This window comes from Mus caroli, chromosome 7 (assembly GCF_900094665.2).
Source record: "Mus caroli chromosome 7, CAROLI_EIJ_v1.1, whole genome shotgun sequence".
NCBI lineage: Eukaryota > Metazoa > Chordata > Mammalia > Rodentia > Muridae > Mus > Mus caroli.
The window spans coordinates 3763246-3782111 of record NC_034576.1 but is presented as its reverse complement, the minus strand read 5'-3'; the positions used below and the strand labels follow the sequence as shown (position 1 = coordinate 3782111).

The window sequence follows — 18866 nt, the reverse complement described above, 5'->3', positions numbered from 1 at the left end:
TCTCTCTCTCTCTCTCTCTCTCTCTCTCTCTCTCTCTCTCTCTCTCCCCTATCTCACTTGTTCTCATTATCTCTTTCTTCCCTGTCTCCATCAGTCAATTTTTATTCCTCACTTCCATTTTCTCTCTGTATATCTCTGCCCACAGTACTGTGTTCTAAGTCAAGCACACTCACACTTTGCCTTGTGTTATTAGAGATTCTTCCACCCATGTGAAAAAAACAAACTGTTTCCTTTTTTTTTCTCTCTCTCTCTCTCAAACACAGGACTTTATACAATAATCCTTGAAGACCTTCTGAGCCATCAGGAGGGAGTGGCTGTGCGCACTTTTACCAAGACTCAATATGTATATTGCTGAGTGCTTTGGCTGGAATCCTCCATCTTCTAGGGCTGTCATTGCCCCAGTTACTACCACTATGGTCAGTCAGTATCCTTGTCTTCAGCAGATTCAAGGGAAAAAAATAACTTATTCAGGTTCCAATAACATTTTCCTAACAGAACAGTATTAAAATAGGTCCATTTTAATATATTCTTCTGCATATCCCTGATAATGTAAGAAACCAGAGGACTCTGTAAAGCACCCACATGTTAGGGGGTAGGATCTGGTCATTTTTAGGCAGCAGCAAAGGGGCTCACATGCATGGATTCCCTGGAAGCCCTGTGAGCAGTACAGTACTAACGCTGATGTTTGAGGGCCATTCGAATAGTAATGAAATTTCACTTCAAACTAATCAGCGAAATTCAGAACAAAGGCTTGCTTCCTCAGTCCTGCCATAAGCCAACCTCCAACAGACATCAACATCAGTCCCGGCTACTGTGAAGGTTGGTACAGAGAAAAGTTCCCAATCTCTTCAAGCCATGATCAAATCTCAGGAAGCACTGAGAGGACTGGCAGAGCAGGCTTGAGGAAGCTTTGACCCAAGGCACCGTGATCATGGGGCAGAAGGGATTGCTCCCCAGAGGTCCAGGCTAGCAGGAAGAGAACCTGCAAGACCCAGAAGACCCAGAGGGCCATGGCTCTGTGAGCATACATTTGGAAGTCATGGAACAAACTGCTAGAAAAGAAGCTCATTTGCTTTCACGAGATCAAATCAAACTTCTTAAAACATGAACAGAAGGAAGTCCTGAGTATCCTGGGCAGGAAAGCTGAGGTCTGTGGAATGAGCTGTCACAGAGGGTGCTTGCTGAGAGACCAGTAGAGACACTGCAGCTACTTAAGGAGAAGGGCCTGAGGCCACGGGAGGATGGAAGGGGACCAAGTGTGACACAGGTCTCTTTATTCCAGAACAGTGGCATTTTCGTGAACCTGACTGAGGAAGTGTGGCACTCCACTTTAGCTGCAGTAATACTGTAACCTGTCCACTCACCTTCTCTTTTTTGATCGAAACTCTTCAAAGAACTGCTGAATGTCTTCTCTCTTAACAACCGTGCCTTCATCAGCAAATCTCTTCAGGTAATCCTTAAGTTCAGTCTTCAAGTCATTGTATTCACAGATGAGCTCCACTTGCTGGACTCTATTCATGCTGCTGAGGGTGTCCATTAAAGGGTCCCTTATATCAGTTGCCTGGTCGCTCTTGCCTTTGTTCTCATAAGCCATAACTGTATCACATTCATCTGTCAGGAACAGGACATCTAGTTCTCCATACATTTTCATACAGTCTTGACAGGTGAATAGTTGCTGCGCTAGTTCAAGGGCCAATAGGTGGCAGCATCTTTCTTTACAAACTGCTTGGCTAGGAGTTCCTGAAGTCTGCAGCTGGACTGTGGCTCAGTTTTGATATTTTCTTTCTTAAACACTGTCTGGAGTTCAGACTCGGAACTAGAGCTGGTGCAGTGCTCGTTCTTCTGCTCAGCTTTCACCTCGTTGACAGAATGCCTGCCATGCTCCGGAACATCCTCTTTCAGGCCATTATCTTGGGGAGCTCCATTTTCAGGCTTGCTAACATCTTCATCTCCCATCCCAGTAGCATTCGGCAGCAGCCTATCATCTTCAGCAGATATACTGGTGACTGCCAACTGGGCAGCATAAGCCCACAAGAAAGAACAGTGCCTCATACAAGCCTGGCACACCATCTCCTGGAAATCCCCATTCTCAGGGGGAATGGCACCAAGATGCCTGCCGTGGAACCAGTCTTCACAGACCACACACTGTGTCATCCCATCTGGAACCTCATCTTCAGGATCAGGATAAGGTCTCTTACAGATGCAGTATAATCCAAAACAGTTGTCATTGTACTTACTGCAAGAATTTACCTTTGCTTTATCAGGAAATAATTTGCATTCCAAATTTTTAAACTTGCTGTTTCCACAATCACAACAAAAATTTCTTTTTGTGTATAGTTCAAACAGTTTATGGCTTCCGTGACATTCATAATTGCAAGCTAGACAAATTCTTGCCGGTTCTTCTCCCTCAGGCGTGCAGGTGCTATAGGCACACAGTGCTGGTGTCTTCACTGAGCCCTGTGAGTAGGAGCACTTCTCCGAGTCGCTGCAGCCTAGAATGGTGCACGCCTCATTCTCCAACTCCTCGTCTTCCTCGAGCACATCCACCAGCGACACCACGGGCTCCAGTTCTGCCTGGCACCCAGCGGGGCTCTCTGCTCCGGCCATCCTCAATTGTCACCAGGCTCCGCTGCTTGGGCCCAGGAGGAGGCTGGAAAAGTGGCCGCCGCCAGGGACGCGAGAAGGCGGGGCCCAAACTGTTTCTTAAACTGAACAGCATGCACTTGTGTCCACAGAGGCTGAGTACTCAGTGCAAGAAATTAATTAACTACGGCCAGGAAAACACAAAGTCTGCATGTCATATTGCATACATAGTTATTCCATATTTATGACATTGGTATTTTACTGTGATGTTGCCTGTCCTGATGGTTATCATTATGAATCAATTTGAAAGCAGTCAGAATGTCCGCAACCTATGCGTGTATGCGTGCATACAACATATACATATACATATACATATACATATACATATACATATACATATACATATACATATACATATGCATATATATGTACAGTTTGCAGTAACCAATGGTGTTCTATTCACAGTCAGCAGAAAGACAATTTCATAGACAATGAATCTTTAGAAGCACCATGGAAAGCTGGGCGTGGTGGCACACGCCTTTAATCCCAGCACTCTGGAGGCAGAGGCAGGCAGATTTATGAGTTCAAGGCCAGCCTGGTCTACAGAGTGAGTTCCAGGACAGCCAGGGCTATACAGAGAAACCCTGTCTCGAAAAAAAAAAAAAAAAAAAAAAGACATGAATTAATTGGGAGTGGATATATCGTGTGAATCCAGCAATAAGAGAATATCATTCTTGAATTGCAAATTGAGCATGCAATTTGACAGAATGTCAGGAAGGGAGAAGAAGGTGGATTGAACTGAGGAATGAGTCAGTGGCAAGATGGGCAACAGACATGGGTCATGGAGGTGCAGATACCAGCAAAGTACATGCTACATTTGTGTCAATGTGCCACAATGAAACACTCAATAATGAATAGTATTTTAAAAGAAATAATAATTATTAGCCACAAAAACCTGTATAGTTTACTAAATCTGGACTACTGAAAATTTCATTTGCACACTTGAAAGACAATTTTCCTCTGTATTCATATGAATGATTTCTCCACTCACATTACTCTAGATACAAGTCTCAGGATCCTAGAACAGCTTATCACAAAACCAGAAGTCATACATATGAAATATATTGAGTTTAAGTATACAGCAATATCCATTACAAAACACTAAACTTGTTTGTGTCATTCAAACACAAAATAGGGCATATCATCACCCAAACCCGCGAATTGACTACATACATTCTGCTTTCTTTCAGTCCAAATCCACTGAAAGTAGTGTGTGAGTTTACAGTCTTCATAAAATTCTCCAGTGGTCAGTGTTGATTCTAGAATATAACCAAGAATAGGCAAGTAGAAAGATATTAGAAGAAAACTTTGCACGGTAAAACACAGTCTCGGTCACTATTTGCTTCTAAAATACTAAGATATTTCTAAGAAAAGACTTCTTCGCAGCCACTACTGCCATGTAAAATGCACACAAAAAATATGTAGGAAAACAACGATAATTTAAAATAGATGGCTCAGCAAAAAGTATTAAATTGAAAAAACAGAATCTAGGAGGAAGATCATGGTTTGGAATTCAAATATTAAGATTACTTTCTCATTAGTAATTATTGTTTAAAAGGTGGAAATGAACTTTTTGTTTTAATTGAAATAAAGCACAAAGCACGGCATTCTCTCTGCATCTTGTTGAACCTTTAAAACTCAATCTTTTTTTGTTTTGTTTTGTTTTGTTTTGTTTTGTTTTGTTTTGTTTTGTTTTGTTTGTTTTTCGAGACAGGGTTTCTCTGTATAGCCCTGGCTGTCCTGGAACTCACTTTGTAGACCAGGCTGACCTCGGACTCAGAAATCCACCTGCCTCTGCCTCCTGAGTGCTGGGATTAAAGGCGTGCACCACCACGCCAGGCCAAAACTCAATCTTTATTATGTAAATTAACTGTGGATCTGTGAAGAACTGTATAATTTTGGATACAGTTGAATTAAATGTATTTCTGGATTTGGTCTGTTTATTGATTCTAAGGACATTGGAAGCACAGTCCTTGTTTAGATATTCTGTACCTGTCACTGGTGTGACAGAGTCCATACTCTACATGGTCTGTGGATCTCAATAACTATAAACACGAGACTGTCTCTCCCTGACTTGTACTTTGTAATGTCCTGTTTACTACATTGTCCTGTGTGTCCCTTGTAGCTCTGATTGTTCCATTACTGGATGTCTCACTGTGAATCATCTGACACAGTCCACTGACATCATTTCTAAATGTGTTCACATAATCAGCTTGTTGAAACTTTCCAAGGACCAAATATGAACAAAAGGGCTTCCTCCTAGGGGTTCACAAACATGAGTGATATCATGGAGCCTGAGAATGAATTATCCTCTTAAGTATTACCTACCCATGTTTATTACATGGTCTGTGGACACCAGTTGCACAGCCCCAGGGAAGAGAGGGTTTAAGATTACTCCAGGGCTCAGAAGAAAAAAAAAAAATCATGAATATGCAATAATCATCTCCTTTGCCCAAAGAAATAAAAGCAGGCAGAAATCTGATGTGCTGATATTCATGGCACTTCACAATCCACACTGCCCAGGTTTAAGGCAGGGCAAATATGTTCATTTTGTTGGTAGTCTTCCTCCTCCTCAACATTCCCATTCTCATGGCTAATGTCATTGATCCCAGGTGCTTTTGGAGAATAAATATAAATGAAGTCAAGGATAAAGATTTGGGGACATCTTATTCCATTGGAGCAGTTCAGTTGCCTATTAAGAAAGATTATTTCAACCAGACTCTGCTATATAAGTGCATTTGTATTTTTCATGTAAGTGTCATCGTGAATGTTCAAGAATGGTCTGAGAATGAAGATTAGGCAAATCCCTGAGTCATCTGTTGCTAAGTTAGAACACCAAGAAACAACCGTAATTCTTTCACAGACTCAATCCTATTTTCTCCTTTTAACTAACCCAATGAAGGTTTTGTTTTTCTTCTAGATGGCTTCTGACTCAAAGTCTGGAAGCGGAGGAATAAAGGACTATCTACATCGATTCTTCACAGATAGCCCACCCGTTAACAGTCTATACTGCACTTTAGACAGTGATGATTTATTGAAATAGATCCCCTTCAAAGCCAAGTCATGCTTTTGATATATTTCTGGAACAGAATGTATACAGAATGCTGTTCTATATATAGATTGTTATGTAAACAATTGTACATAATAGGAATTGTATATGTACCATGGAATACTATTCAGCTATGAAAAACAAAGACATATAATTTAGCAGACAAATAGATGGATCTTGAGAATGTCATCTTGAGTGAGGTAACCCCATCCCAAAAGGGGATGCTCTGTAAGTATTCACTTATAAGTGAATATTAACCATAAAATACAGGATGCCTGTGCTACACTCCTAAGACCCAAGGAGACTGGACAGGGAGATGAGCATAAGACCAGATGTTTGAGTCTCAATTAGAAAGGTGAATAGAAATGTCATGGAAGGCAGATAGAGAGGTAGAACTGTGTGAAGGAGGAAATAGTAAGGGGTGTTGAGGTCTGGTGTATGGTGGTTAAAGATGAATGGCTTGATGTCCAGTAGAAAGAATGGAAATCTGCAACCAATGGGCAGGGGGAGGTAGGAAGCATCTCCATGAAGAGAGAGTTCTGGGATAGGGGAGGTGCCCAGGAATTAACAGGGGTGAGTTTAGCTGTGATTCAAAGCATGGAGATTACAGAACCTGTTTAGACTGCCTCCTTGGCCAGGCAGGAACTCCAGTGGAGTGGTAGGGACATAAAACCACCTACAAATCTATCCTTTCTGCAAGAAATCCTGGGATTGTGGATGGAACTGGATGTAACAGAGACTGGAAGGAACTGGACCAACTTGAGACCTCTTACATAGGCAAGCACCAATCCCTGACACTATAAAGAATACTTTATAGTGGGCTTGTAGGTAGAAGTCTAAAATGGCTGCCATCTGAAAGGCTCCATTGAGCATCTTACTCAGACAGAAACAAACACTCACAGCCAAACAGTGGGTGGAGCTTGGGGACACTTATGCAAGGATAGGAGGAAGGACTGCAGCCCCTAAGGGGATAGGAAATCCACAATAAGACCAACAGAATCAACTAACCTGGACCCTCAGGGTTCTCAGATTCTGAACCACTAATCAAAGAGCATACACTGGCTGGACCTAGGTTGCAGCTTGGTCTTTCTGTGGGTCCCAAACTACTAGAGTCGGGGCTATCCCAAGAGCTATTGCCTATACGATGAACATGGTCTTCTACCTAGGCTGTCTTCTCTGGCCTAAATGGAAAAGGAAGTACCTAGCATCACAGAGATTTGTGGTACTGGTGTAGACAGATACCCAGGGTGTCCCCACCTGCTCAGAAGAGAAGAAAAAGGGTGATAGGAAAAGGATAATGGGAAGTGTTGACCAGGAGTTGGGCAGTGAACAGGATGTAAAGAGAATAAGTGTAGAAAGAAAGAAAGAAAGAAAGAAAGAAAGAAAGAAAGAAAGAAAGAAAGAAAGAAAGGATGAAAGAGAGAGAAATAAAGAAGAGGAAGAGGAAAAAGGAATAGAAGAAGGAGGTGGCAGAGAAGAGGAAGGGGAAGAAGAAGAGGAGGAGGAGGAAGAGGAGGAAAGGAATTTAAATGGTCATTTGCTACTTGTGTTAAATATTAAATATGTGATCAAAATTGTGTCTGTGTTTCTCTCTGTGTATGCATGTTTCTGTGTTTATGTTTGTGTTTATACACACACACACACACACATATATATACATATACATATATATATATGCATATATTAACTTTGGAATTCAGAAGTTGTCAAATACCCTGGGATAGCAATACAATAGGATGTATGCTGTTCTGTGTGTTCTGGAAACAGTAGCATATTTTTCTAGAAAAACATCCAACGTTGTTAACCACTGAGCTATGTTTTGGAGATGGTGTAAGAGAAGAGATTCTGTCTGGGATGATGGCTGAGGATCATGGTCAACTGGGTGCTTCCTCTGCCTCCCTGAGCTACCAGGCTTTTTACCTGAGCACCTGGCTCCTGTATCTTCAAAAGTAAAATCGGACAATTGATATTTTGTTTTTTAAAAACCAACAACAATGATTTATCTCCTGTGCTTGAGTTAAGAAGCAGGAGGCTTCCCACTCATTGTCCCAATGCTTTACTGTGCCAATCACAGCTGATCACCAACGCTTCCTCATGGCACACTGTGGCCTAACAGAAGGAGGCTGGGTAGAAAATGATGAACGTTGCAGGAAGGACTCCTACTAGGCCCATGAGAAAAAACAATAATACAGGTGAAGGTGAATGGTTAGTGCATCTTGGAATTTAGCAGACCTGTTTTCAAAATTCGGACTGTTTTAACATCTTTACACATCAGATAGGATATTGTCACCATTGACTTTTAAGCTGAGCTTCCTTCTGCCAAAGGAAATTTGCTAATGCATACCGGAGTCAGACCCAGGAATCCACTTTACTTTATCCTTGATGATCAGGGAGTTGAAACACTGGTGCATCTGTAGGCAAGGCAGTGTCTAAATCCTTACACATCGCTTCCCCTGCTTACACATCTGCAGCAGTGTCCAGGTCTCCAGGGTGCACGCTGTCTGAACTACATTACCCAGAAGTGACAGCGCAGAAGACCTTAACCAATGGAAACTGGCGCTTCCGTGGGCTATAACAGAAAGGAGAAGGGCGAAATAAGGAAAGGAAGGGGGGAAAGAAAGGGGTAGGATAGCATTGGGACTTAATGGTTGCGTCAGAGGAAAACTGGTTTTACAGCTCTCTGTCCAGGACTGGAAGGCGCGAGAGGAGCGAGGCTTTGTCCTCCAGCAGACAGTTTTGAAGTCTACGAGGACCCCGTGTGGTTGGTTGCAGACCTGGGAAGAATAGCCATGTCCATGGACCCAACTGCCCAGCAAAATCAGACTGCAGTAGCTCTGCAGGGTGGCCAGGCACAGGTGCGTACCACGTGATCACAACCCCTTTCCCCAATCCTAGAGTGCAATGCGGGCTGGGATGTTAGTTGGAGTTTCTAGATGGCATAGAGTACTCACACTCGCCCACTAAAGATCCTGGGAAGCCCTGTGAATGTAAGACCTGTTCAGGGCCACCGGAACCTTTGTGTTCATAGCGTCCTTTATTCACAGGTTTCAGTAAGTGCAAAGATATCTACTGACTATGGAGAGGTAAATGGATAGACGGTGCCACAGGAACTCACATTTCTAGATCCCCACATAAGTAATGCTTTGGGACTCTTTGCTTGATATTATTCTCCTGTCTTTCCATCTGAATTCCATAAAAGATAATTATAGAATATAAGGTCTCTGAGTCCAGAACAGCAATTATATGGACAGGTTCCATTTATAGGGAGCCACTTCCTTCAGATTCAGAGGTATTCAAGTTCCAGTGACGACTGTTAGAAAATGTCTGGAAGTGAGATGGATTAGGGATGCCCAGAAGCCCTCAGGTGTACTTGAGATTGGCTGGTGCAGTGGAAGGCAGCCGTTGGGAAGGGTAGAGGAGATGAGAAGCTGCAGGCTTGAATATTAACATGAACATGGAAGGACGTTATGAAGGGTGATATGCGTGGTGACAGAAAATATGAATAGATGTGCTCATGTCCAAGATCATGTGCCAGAGGTAGAGTGGAGATCTGTGGCTCAAATCTGGACATATCTGTTTGGCATGATGTGAAGAAGCCTATAGAAATTGTCTGGTAGAAAGGTGGGACTTTCCATATCAAACGTCAAGACTGATAAATTCCATTTGTCTGTCTACCTGTTTGTGGCTGGTGCTGAAAACAGTGGCCATTGCAACCCTGAGCAGAGACTGGGTGTCAGTGAATGAAGAGTCTGCTGCTCTCTGAAGAAGGAATCTAAATGGGATTGGCTGTCTCTGGGATGTCAAAGTCCAAGGGAAGGAAACTTCTCCTTGTTAACTCAACATTCTCTGTTGTGGCAGGGTGGTATGGCCTTTAGTGATGTGGCTATCTACTTCTTGAGGGAGGAATGGAGACTACTTGATGACTCTCAGAGGCATCTGTACCACCAGGTGATGATGGAGGTCTTTGTTCTCATGTCCTCATCAGGTAAACTCCCACCTCACACCCATTCTGTAAGAGCATCCTGTCTGGGTTGGCTTGGCTTCTTTTCTATAAGAGACGTCTCCTTCCCAAATCTGGTCCATGGGCATTGGTCCTTTCCCCAGTGTCATGGAGTGGGAAGTACAGGTGAGAGACCTGTGCATGGTACACTACCATCTTCTCTCTCTTATATAGCAAAGACACAAAGGAAGCAGCCTGAAGTGAGGAATCTTATAGTAGTTTAATAGACTTCACACTGGTAGCTTCTCCATGGCTGGAGACACTGTAAATACTCAGTCATTCCCATGACCCAGGTACTCTTCTCTTCCTGTAGGTGACTTGAGTCAAATTGTGGCACTGATATGGATACTACTTGGTGGGTTTTCTTGCAAGACCTCTCTAGGGGTATCTTAGAGTTTCTATTGCTGTGAAGAGACACTATGACCATAACAACTATTTTTTAAGATTTATTTATTTATTTTATGTATATGAGTACACTATAGCTATACAGATGGTTGTGAGCCATCATGTGGTTACTGAGAATTGAACACAGGACCTCTGTTCGCTCTGGCCCCTCTCCCTCCAGCCTAAAGATTTATTTATCATTATATGTAAGTATACTGTAGCTGTCATTAGACACACCAGAAGAGGGCATCAGATCTCATTATGGATTGTTGTGAGCCACCATATGGTTGCTGGGATTTGAACTCAGGACTTTCAGAAGAGCAGTTGGTGCTCTTAACCACTGAGCCATTTCTCCAGCCCAACCATGGTGACTCCTATAAAAGAAAGCACTTAATGGGGGGGCTGGCTTGAAGTAGAGGTTTAGTCCACTGTCACCATGGTGGGAAGCATGATGGCATGCAGGCAGATACGATGCTGGAGAAGTAGCTGAGAGTTCTACATCTGAATCTGAAAGCAGCAGGGTGAATGAGACACTGGGCCTGACCAGGGGTCTTTGTTGTCAGTTTTCTTTCCTGTGGACTGCATGAGTTACATCACTCCATCTTAGCATGGGACATTCCCCTTTCCTTTATTTTACATTAGGACTTATACCTTCTGGGACTGACATCACTCAGCTGGGGTCTTCAGGAGATCGCTTCATCCCTGCCCTGAGATTTTTGACTCCAAGTAAGTGCACAGGTATTTGGAGGGTGGCGGTTGCTGATGTATACACTCTAGATGGGTTCATAAGAAGTATCTTTCTGTTGGTTCTTTGGTGCCTGGGCAAAGGATCATGGTAAAGTCCTTTTGGCTGTTTACCCAGTTGTCTACCAGCCATTGCTATTACTCTGATCCAGGGCTATCTCTCACCTATGAGTCTTAAATGTTTTTCCTGCTCCCCTGTGACACTGTAAAGCATAAGTTTTCCTTAATTATGTTGTTAGTGTGTACAAGTGCCCTGAGCAGTCCTTGAAAACGGGTTCTTCAGGTATTATATTGAATGGGCTTAGACACAGCCTTCTGCACTGTGTTGAACATCTCTGACTTTAAGTTTTTATTGCTATGATGATAAATCATGACCAAAGGCAACTTAGAAGGGGAAAGGGTTTATTTCCTCTTTCATTTCCTGATAAAAATCCGTCAATAAGAATAATTCAAGGCAGAAACTCAAGGCAAGAACTGAAGCAGAGGCCATGGAGTAAGCATCGCTTACTGTCACCCAGGATCACCCTGGCCAGGGGTGGCACCACCAGAAATGAGATGGGCTTACCTGCATCAACCATTAATAAAGAAAATGACCCTTAGTGGTTATTTTATGGAGGCATTTTTTTTTCAATTGAGGTTCCCTACTCTCAGATGACCCTAACGTGTGTGTCAAGGAGAGGGGGGAAAAAAAAACCCAACCCAATCAGGACAGTGTCCATTTGAGGCTCTTCAGATCTTCAGAAAGTCATTTTCTAAGGAAGGAAGTTCAGGTCCCCAGCACTCTTCCTTGTGCTGCTTGCCATTCCTTTGTTGTTGCCCGACATGTTTTCTGGGACAGGGCTCTTCCAGCCTCATCCCTGGAGTAGGCCCTTCCCATCTTAAAGTTTCTGTGAGAAATCTCGGGTGTTGATTACTTGTGTTTGTTGCCACTTCAAAGTCTATATGTCCTTTATCATTGTCTCTCTGTGTTTCTGTGTTGCTGCAAAGGAGTGGAGCTTGCAAAGATATCTTGTGAGCAGACCCTTTCAACGACCATGCTGCAGCAGCAGCAGCAGCAGCTGAGCCGTGCTGAGAAACCCTTACAAAGAGCAGAACGCAGAATTTCAGTTCCGAAGAGAAACAGAAGTGACCCATCAGAGAAGACTTTACAAAGCACAGACAACACAATGGACTGCCACACTCTCTCTGGGCTTCTCAGGCATCATGTGACTCACAGTGCTGTGGAGAGACCCAGGAGTACTAAGAGAGGAAAGGCCACTCCCAGTGAGAAGAGGAATTGGAAATGCTGCGACTGTGGCAAATCCTTCGATTGTAAGTCTCTGCTTATTCGACACCGGAGGATACACACTGGAGAAAAGCCCTTTAAGTGTAGCGAATGTGAGAAGTCCTTCATCCAAAGGACTGATCTGAATCAACACTTGAAAGTTCACACTGGAGAAAAGCCCTTTAGATGCAGCGAATGTGGGAAAGATTTCAAACACAACTGCTCCCTTGTTGGGCATCAAAGACTTCACACTGGAGAGAAACCTTATAAATGCAACCAGTGTGGGGAATCGTACATGAACAGGTCCAGCCTCACATGTCATTATCTGGTTCACACTGGAGAAAAGCCTTACAAATGCGGCGAGTGTGGAAAATTATTTAAGGAGAAATCCAGCCTCGTTTACCATACCCGAGTGCACACTGGAGAAAGGCCTTTTGAGTGCAGCCAGTGTAGGAAGTGTTTTAAAAAAAACTCGCACCTCGTGAAACACCAGAAAGTTCACAGCAGGGGAAGACCCTTTAAGTGTAATGTGTGTGGGAGATTCTTTACCATGAGGTACAGCCTCATCAAACACCAGAGATTTCACACTGCAGCAAAGCATCATGAGTGCAAGGAGTGTGGGAAAGTGTTTTGCTACAGGACTGGACTTTCTATACACCGAAAGATTCACACTGATAAAAGTATTGAGTGTAATGAACATGGGAAGTAGTTCCCATGATCGATCTACCTTATCTACACAAGAGGACGTTCAATGGGTAAAAGTCAAGAGTGCTTCAAATGTGGAGAAACTTCACCCACACGTCCATCCTGTTTAACCTAAGAGGCCAGAGTGCTGGGATGTATCCTGAACCCACTGATGCTGGGAACGCCTTAGAGCAAAGTCTGTTCTTATTAGCAACACAGACACAACCCAGAGAGTGAATGCAGAGAACGTAGAGAAAGCTTCAGCCATTGGCCAAGCTTGTTGAGCCTTAGGACTGAACATGACTTTGAGCAGAGAAGTCCTGAGAGTGGCCTTTGTGAGGAAGCCAGTCATTGCAAGTTACTCATCAAAGAAGATCACAGAGGCAAGATGAGAATTATTGCCATCTTCTTATTCCTATGAAGTTAATGCTTTCTGGGGACTTAGCAAGAGGAAGCCGTGTTCTTGACTGCACCAGTGTGGATTGGAGTCTCCATGTTACTGACTTTGAATGGGGGAGGAAGAGAGTGACCTCAGTTTAAATAAGACATATATTTGTTGTTGTTGCTGCTGCTGTTATTTGTTTGTTTGTTTGCTTGCTTGCTTTGTTTTTTTCACACTGAATATTGCAGTCCCTGGGATAAATGATCATTTACTGTAAAGTCTTCATGACTCTTGTGTACCTAAGTGTCACTAATTTTGTTGGGGACTACCTCTGTGTAGCACCTTATGCTCTCTTATAGGCATATAGCCCATATGTTTTAAGTATTTGTTGTTTTCTTGGGTGTGTTTTGTCTGTGTGTATGTAGATACAGTGAATACATGCCTGATGGCTATGAAGGTCCAAAAAAAAGGCATTGGTTTCCTAGAACTGGAATTACAGATGGGTATGAACCAGTATGTTTGCTGGAAATGGAACCCAGGCCCTCTGCAAGGGTGGCACTTGAACACTGTGCCCTTGCTCCAGCCCAAGTTAAGAAGTTAGCAGATTCTGTTCTAAGTGACTATGTGTTTCAGATTTCCTCCTGCAGCATATCAGATACCGGGTCCTCACATCCTCCCTGATGCTCTGTAAGCTGCGTGGAGTTCATTTGAATCATTTAGTTCATTTGAATCATTTAGTGTGGTAGCATGTAATTGTAGTTTTACTTTGGCTTATCTTCATGTGTTATTGTAAAGATTTGGTGAAGTTTGTGGGTTTGTGTAGGAGCCAATATTCATGTGTGTGCACCACATGTATGTCTGGTCCCCTTTCAGGTCATAGTAGCCATCAGAGTCTCTTGGATTGGAGTCCCAGATTCTTGAACCTCCATATGGATGCTGGGAATAAAACCAAGGTTATCTGCAAGAACAGCAACTGCTGTTAGACAGAGCCATTTCTCTGTGCTCCTCACCCAGGTTTCCTTTCTTTGTTATGCTCTGCCTTGCCTTGCCTTGCCTTGCCTTGCCTTGCCTTGCCTTGCCTTGCCTTGCCTTGCCTTGCCTTGCCTTGCCTTGCCTTGCCTTGCCTTGNGCCTTGCCTTGCCTTGCCTTGCCTTGCCTTGCCTTGCCTTGCCTTGCCTTGCCTTGCCTTGCCTTGCCTTGCCTTGCCTTGCCTTGCCTTGCCTTTCCTTTCCTTTCCTTTCCTTTCCTTTCCTTTCCTTTCCTTTCCTTTCCCTATTTCTTTTCTCTTCTTTTCCTTTTTTCTTTTCTTTTCTTTCTTTCCTTCTTTTTTTCTTTCCTAGACAGTGTCTCACTGTGTAGTCCTAACTGGCCTGGAATGCCCTCTGAAGACCAGGCTGGTCTAGAACACACAGTGGCCCACCCACCTCTGCCTCCCAAGTAATGGGGTTAAAGATGGGAACCATCACACCTGGTACCCACATTTTGGTTTTGCTAATTTTCTTTTACTATTTACTTTTCAATTTTTATTTATATGTGTGCTTATTCAAAACACAAACAAACAAGCAAAAAGAAATTGTGGTTTCCAAGCTGGGAAGTGGGGGCACTTGTCTTCAGTCCAAGTACTCAGGAGACACAGACAGGTGGATCTGTGAGTTCAAGTGCAGCCTGGTCTACAAAGTGAATCCCAGTGCCTCAGAGTATGAATGCCCCATCCCCACATACAGAGAAAGAGAATGTGGAGAAACTTCACCCACACTTCCATCCTATTTAACCTAAGAGGCCAGAGTGCTGGGATGTATCATGAAAGGAGAAAAACTTGTTTTCTGAATCTGTTTTGAAAGTTTGGGGTATTTCTGAGAAAAATACCAAAGTCTATGGGTTTTGTTTTTTCTTTTATGGAAGCTCACTGTTGACCCCAAGATGTCCTCAAACTCTTGTGTCTCCTTTCTCAGTCTCATGAAAACTGAGATTGCGTCTGTGCTAGCATGCACAGCTGTTTCCTTTGATCTCTTGAGGAGGCATAGGCATTTCTGTCAACCTGCTGATTTAGTATCTTTTCTCTAAAAAGGTGAGAATTCTCTAACGATGAAGGTAAGACCACATTCATACCTACTATAAGGAGTATGATTATGCCTATAAACAGAGGCATGTGACATAGGATCTTGTAGTGTCTGCACAGACTTCTGCCCATTCATACTTTCCCAGACTGAAGTGCAGGGCATACTGGAGAGGCCTTTGGTGTGATGTAAGATAATGGTGGCCTTGTATCTTCGCCTGGTATACACTGGACTTTACCTGCAGTTGAATGCTTCCCAGACACAGCAAGTGGATCATGTGATAGCAAATGAAAATGAGACATTGGTGAATTAAGTCTAGTCACAAGCTGGCCTCATGATGTTTTAAAGAAAAAATAAAATAGAAGAGAAATAAAGCATACACTAAGGTATGTCAGTACATCAAAAAGCCAGCAGAGCCACTGAGATCTGAAGAGGAATTCATTTGACTTCATTAACAAAGTACATGTGCAAAATATTATACTTTAATATTTTAAATATATGGTCAAAGGTCTGCATAAGCTAGATGGTATGTGTATCAGTCAGTGGTATGGAAAGGCATGTGCATAGACAGACACACAGACATCCAATAAAAGTCGTTGGAAGACTTCAGATAGGCACTGAAACTCCACTTTCTCCTCTGTAAGAACAAAACATACTCTTAGTTGCTGAGCCATCTCTCAAGCTGTGAAACTCCTTTTGAAAAGGCCAACATAATGGTGAGGTCAAAACATGAGGGTAGTAAGGTTGGGTTCAATTGGTAGAGTGCTTGCATAGCATGCACATGGCCCTGGGTTTGATTCTCAGCAGCATATAATCAAGAGGTGGTGGCCACACATTCTGGTCAGGGAGGCAGGTGGCTAGGAACTTCCAAAGTTATCCTGAGCTACAAGATGGAGGCCAGCCTAATTCATAAAAACCTGTCTTTAAAAAATGAAAATGGGACAGGGTCAATGTGAGGTTATGCAAGCCATCCCTTGGGAGACAGAGGCAAGTAGATCTTTGTGAGTTATATACCAATATGGTCTACATAGTGAGTTCCAGACCAGCCAGCAATGCATACTAAGACCCTGTCTCATACAAAAATCCAACTAAAATCCAGGCAAAAAACCACCTAAAGCAAAATCAAGCATTATTACAGTCTTAATCAATTATGGGACATAAGAGCCCAAACCTATCAATACCAAGGGTAGAAAGAAGACTTGGAATAAAGCCTAGGGTGGGCTAGAGAGATGGCTCAACAGTTAAGATAACTCACTGTTCTTATAGAGGACTTAGGTTCACTTTCCAGCACCCACCATCCACAAGGCAGCACAGAAGGCACACACACATCCACAAGTGCAGACAAAACACTCATGTACATAGAATTATTAAATCCTCAAACAAGTTAACAAAAAGAGAAGTCTATAGGACTACAAAAGCCATCCAATGAAATGGTAGCATATGATTTCACAGAGCTAAGGGAAAAAATGGACATTCAAGCACAGAAGGTGTTAAGAACCTTAAGTGTCAAGAGAAGAATCCCTGTGACACACCATCGTCTAAATTTAGAAATTACAAAGTGAAATACTATTAACCAAGACTAAATATCCATCCGTTTCAACTCTTAAGCTTCATGTGGAAACAATTAAACGCATGTTGGCATAAGCACAAGCCAAGGCACCTTGTGACTATCAATCCAGCATGCAGAAGACACTTAAAGAACTGTACCCACACTTACATCTTATTTATCAAATTTGCATGAGGGTGGGTGGCACATGCAAACCATAGTGTGCATGTGGGTGTTGGAGTCAGATCTCTCTTTCCACTTTTGGGTCTTGAGGACTGAACTCAGCTTGTCAAGCTTGGCCATGAGTACCTTTCCCTGCTGAGCCATCTTAGCTCCTGCAACAGTTGATGTTTTGAAGCCTCATCTATTGTAGTTCAGATTGGAGATGGTCTTGAACACATAATCCTCCTTCAAACCCCAAATTCTGGGATTATAGATTTGCATGTATATTCTCTGTTTGAAGAAAGGTATTCTTAATCATGAGTGTATAAGAAAAAATACAGGCCAGGTGGTGATGACACACACCTTGAGTCCCAGCACTTGGGAGACAGAGACAGGCTGATCTATGTGAGTTTGAGGCCTGTGGGGTCTACAGAGCGAGTTCCAGGATACCCGGGCCTACACAGAGAAACCCTGTCTTGAAACACTACAAAAGAAAAAGAAGGAGAAGGAGGATAAGAAGAGGGAGGAGAAGGAGGATGAGAAGAGGGAGGAGAAGGAGGAAGAGAAGGAGGAGGAGGAAGAGGAGGTGGAAGAGGAGGAGGAGGGGGAGGGGGAGGAGGAGGAGGAGATGAGCATGAATTTAAAAAGAACCAGGATGGAGTCAATCATGTCCCATCATGAAATCAGGAAATCCCAGAAAAGAAATAAGAGGAGAAAGAAATCAACAAACAAACTAAACATAAACACCCAACAAAATTACCAGACTCAACAAATAGTCCCCAGTAATTAACCTGTCTACCAACCATCTAAGTTCTCTAGTTATAAGCCAAAGCCTAATTGCTTGGGTTGAAAGCACAGTCTCACTCATTTTTGTCCTCAATAAATAAGGTCTCTAGCAAATAAATTGAAAGGAAAACAATGAAAGATACAAACTGCATGGAAGACAAAACTTAACCATGAGCAGTTAAATCTTCCTTCTGATAAATTACACTTTACCTAAGATTGGATAAGATAAAACATGCTACAACATATTAATAAGAGGAACAATGTGTTAAGAATTTGGAGGTAGTAGATAGATAGAGATTTAGATACCAATTAGGGTCCTTTATTTTCTAAGATAAACATAGATAGACATGAACAAATAAATAAATTAGAGTGACTTCAATAACTCATTATCATCAGAAGAGAGCAGTCACCTAGATTTAAAAAAAAAATTAAGTGAAGAATTAAATTGCAAGAGATTTCCAGACTATTATAAATGGATAAATGGGCTGGACAGATAGGGGTGGTGCATATATATATATATATATATATATATATATATATATATGGAGAGAGAGAGAGAGAGATACACATATACATATATACATAAATATACAAGACACCTATACATATTACAATTTTAAAATAATAATATTTATTTAAAGCAACTACTATTGAAGACTTATTCTCAGAGGACCATGAAGCTTTTTCTGACATAAATCACATTGTAGAATATAATTGATGTCGTTTTGTTTTGTTTTGCTTTGCTTTGTTTTGTTTTAAGACAGGGTTCTCTGCAACAGCCCTGGCTGGCCTGGAACTCACAAAGTTCCACCTACCTCTGCCTCCCAAGCCCTGGGATTAAAGATGTACACCACTACTCCCACCATAAAAGGTATTTTCAAAAATACAAAACAATCAAAATTATTACTTGTATCTACTCATGTAACAGTCAAGTAAAACTAAAATCTACAAAGTATGCAAAGAAAAAGTCAGGAGGAAAATCTAAAAATTCTTAAAGTCCAATGTAAATGAAAATACCACGTATGGAGGGACAATGTGGCTCAAGCTTTCATCCCCAGAACTTGGGAGGCAGAGGAAGACAGAGCTCTGGTTTCGAGGCCAGCCTGTGGATTTTCATATAGTTCACAGGCAGCCAAGGACATATAAAAATACCCTATTTCAAGAA

General features: G+C 42.4%; 1 protein-coding gene and 1 pseudogene across 2 annotated transcripts; one reads left to right on the top strand and one right to left on the bottom strand.

Moving 5' to 3' along the window:
* Positions 1-1330: 1330 nt before the first annotated feature.
* Positions 1331-2607, bottom strand: LOC110297643 (annotated as a pseudogene). The gene has a single exon (XR_002378310.1). The product of XR_002378310.1 is annotated as a putative E3 ubiquitin-protein ligase UBR7 pseudogene (transcript).
* A 4382-nt stretch (positions 2608-6989) lies between these two features.
* LOC110297655 (zinc finger protein 773-like) lies at positions 6990-12945 on the top strand. The gene is made up of 5 exons (XM_021166543.2): positions 6990-7028; positions 8350-8547; positions 9551-9677; positions 10719-10802; positions 11808-12945. Exons 1-5 carry the CDS (start codon positions 6990-6992, stop codon positions 12791-12793), a joined length of 1434 nt encoding a protein of 477 aa, XP_021022202.2. The 3' UTR covers positions 12794-12945.
* The last annotated feature ends 5921 nt before the right edge of the window (positions 12946-18866 follow it).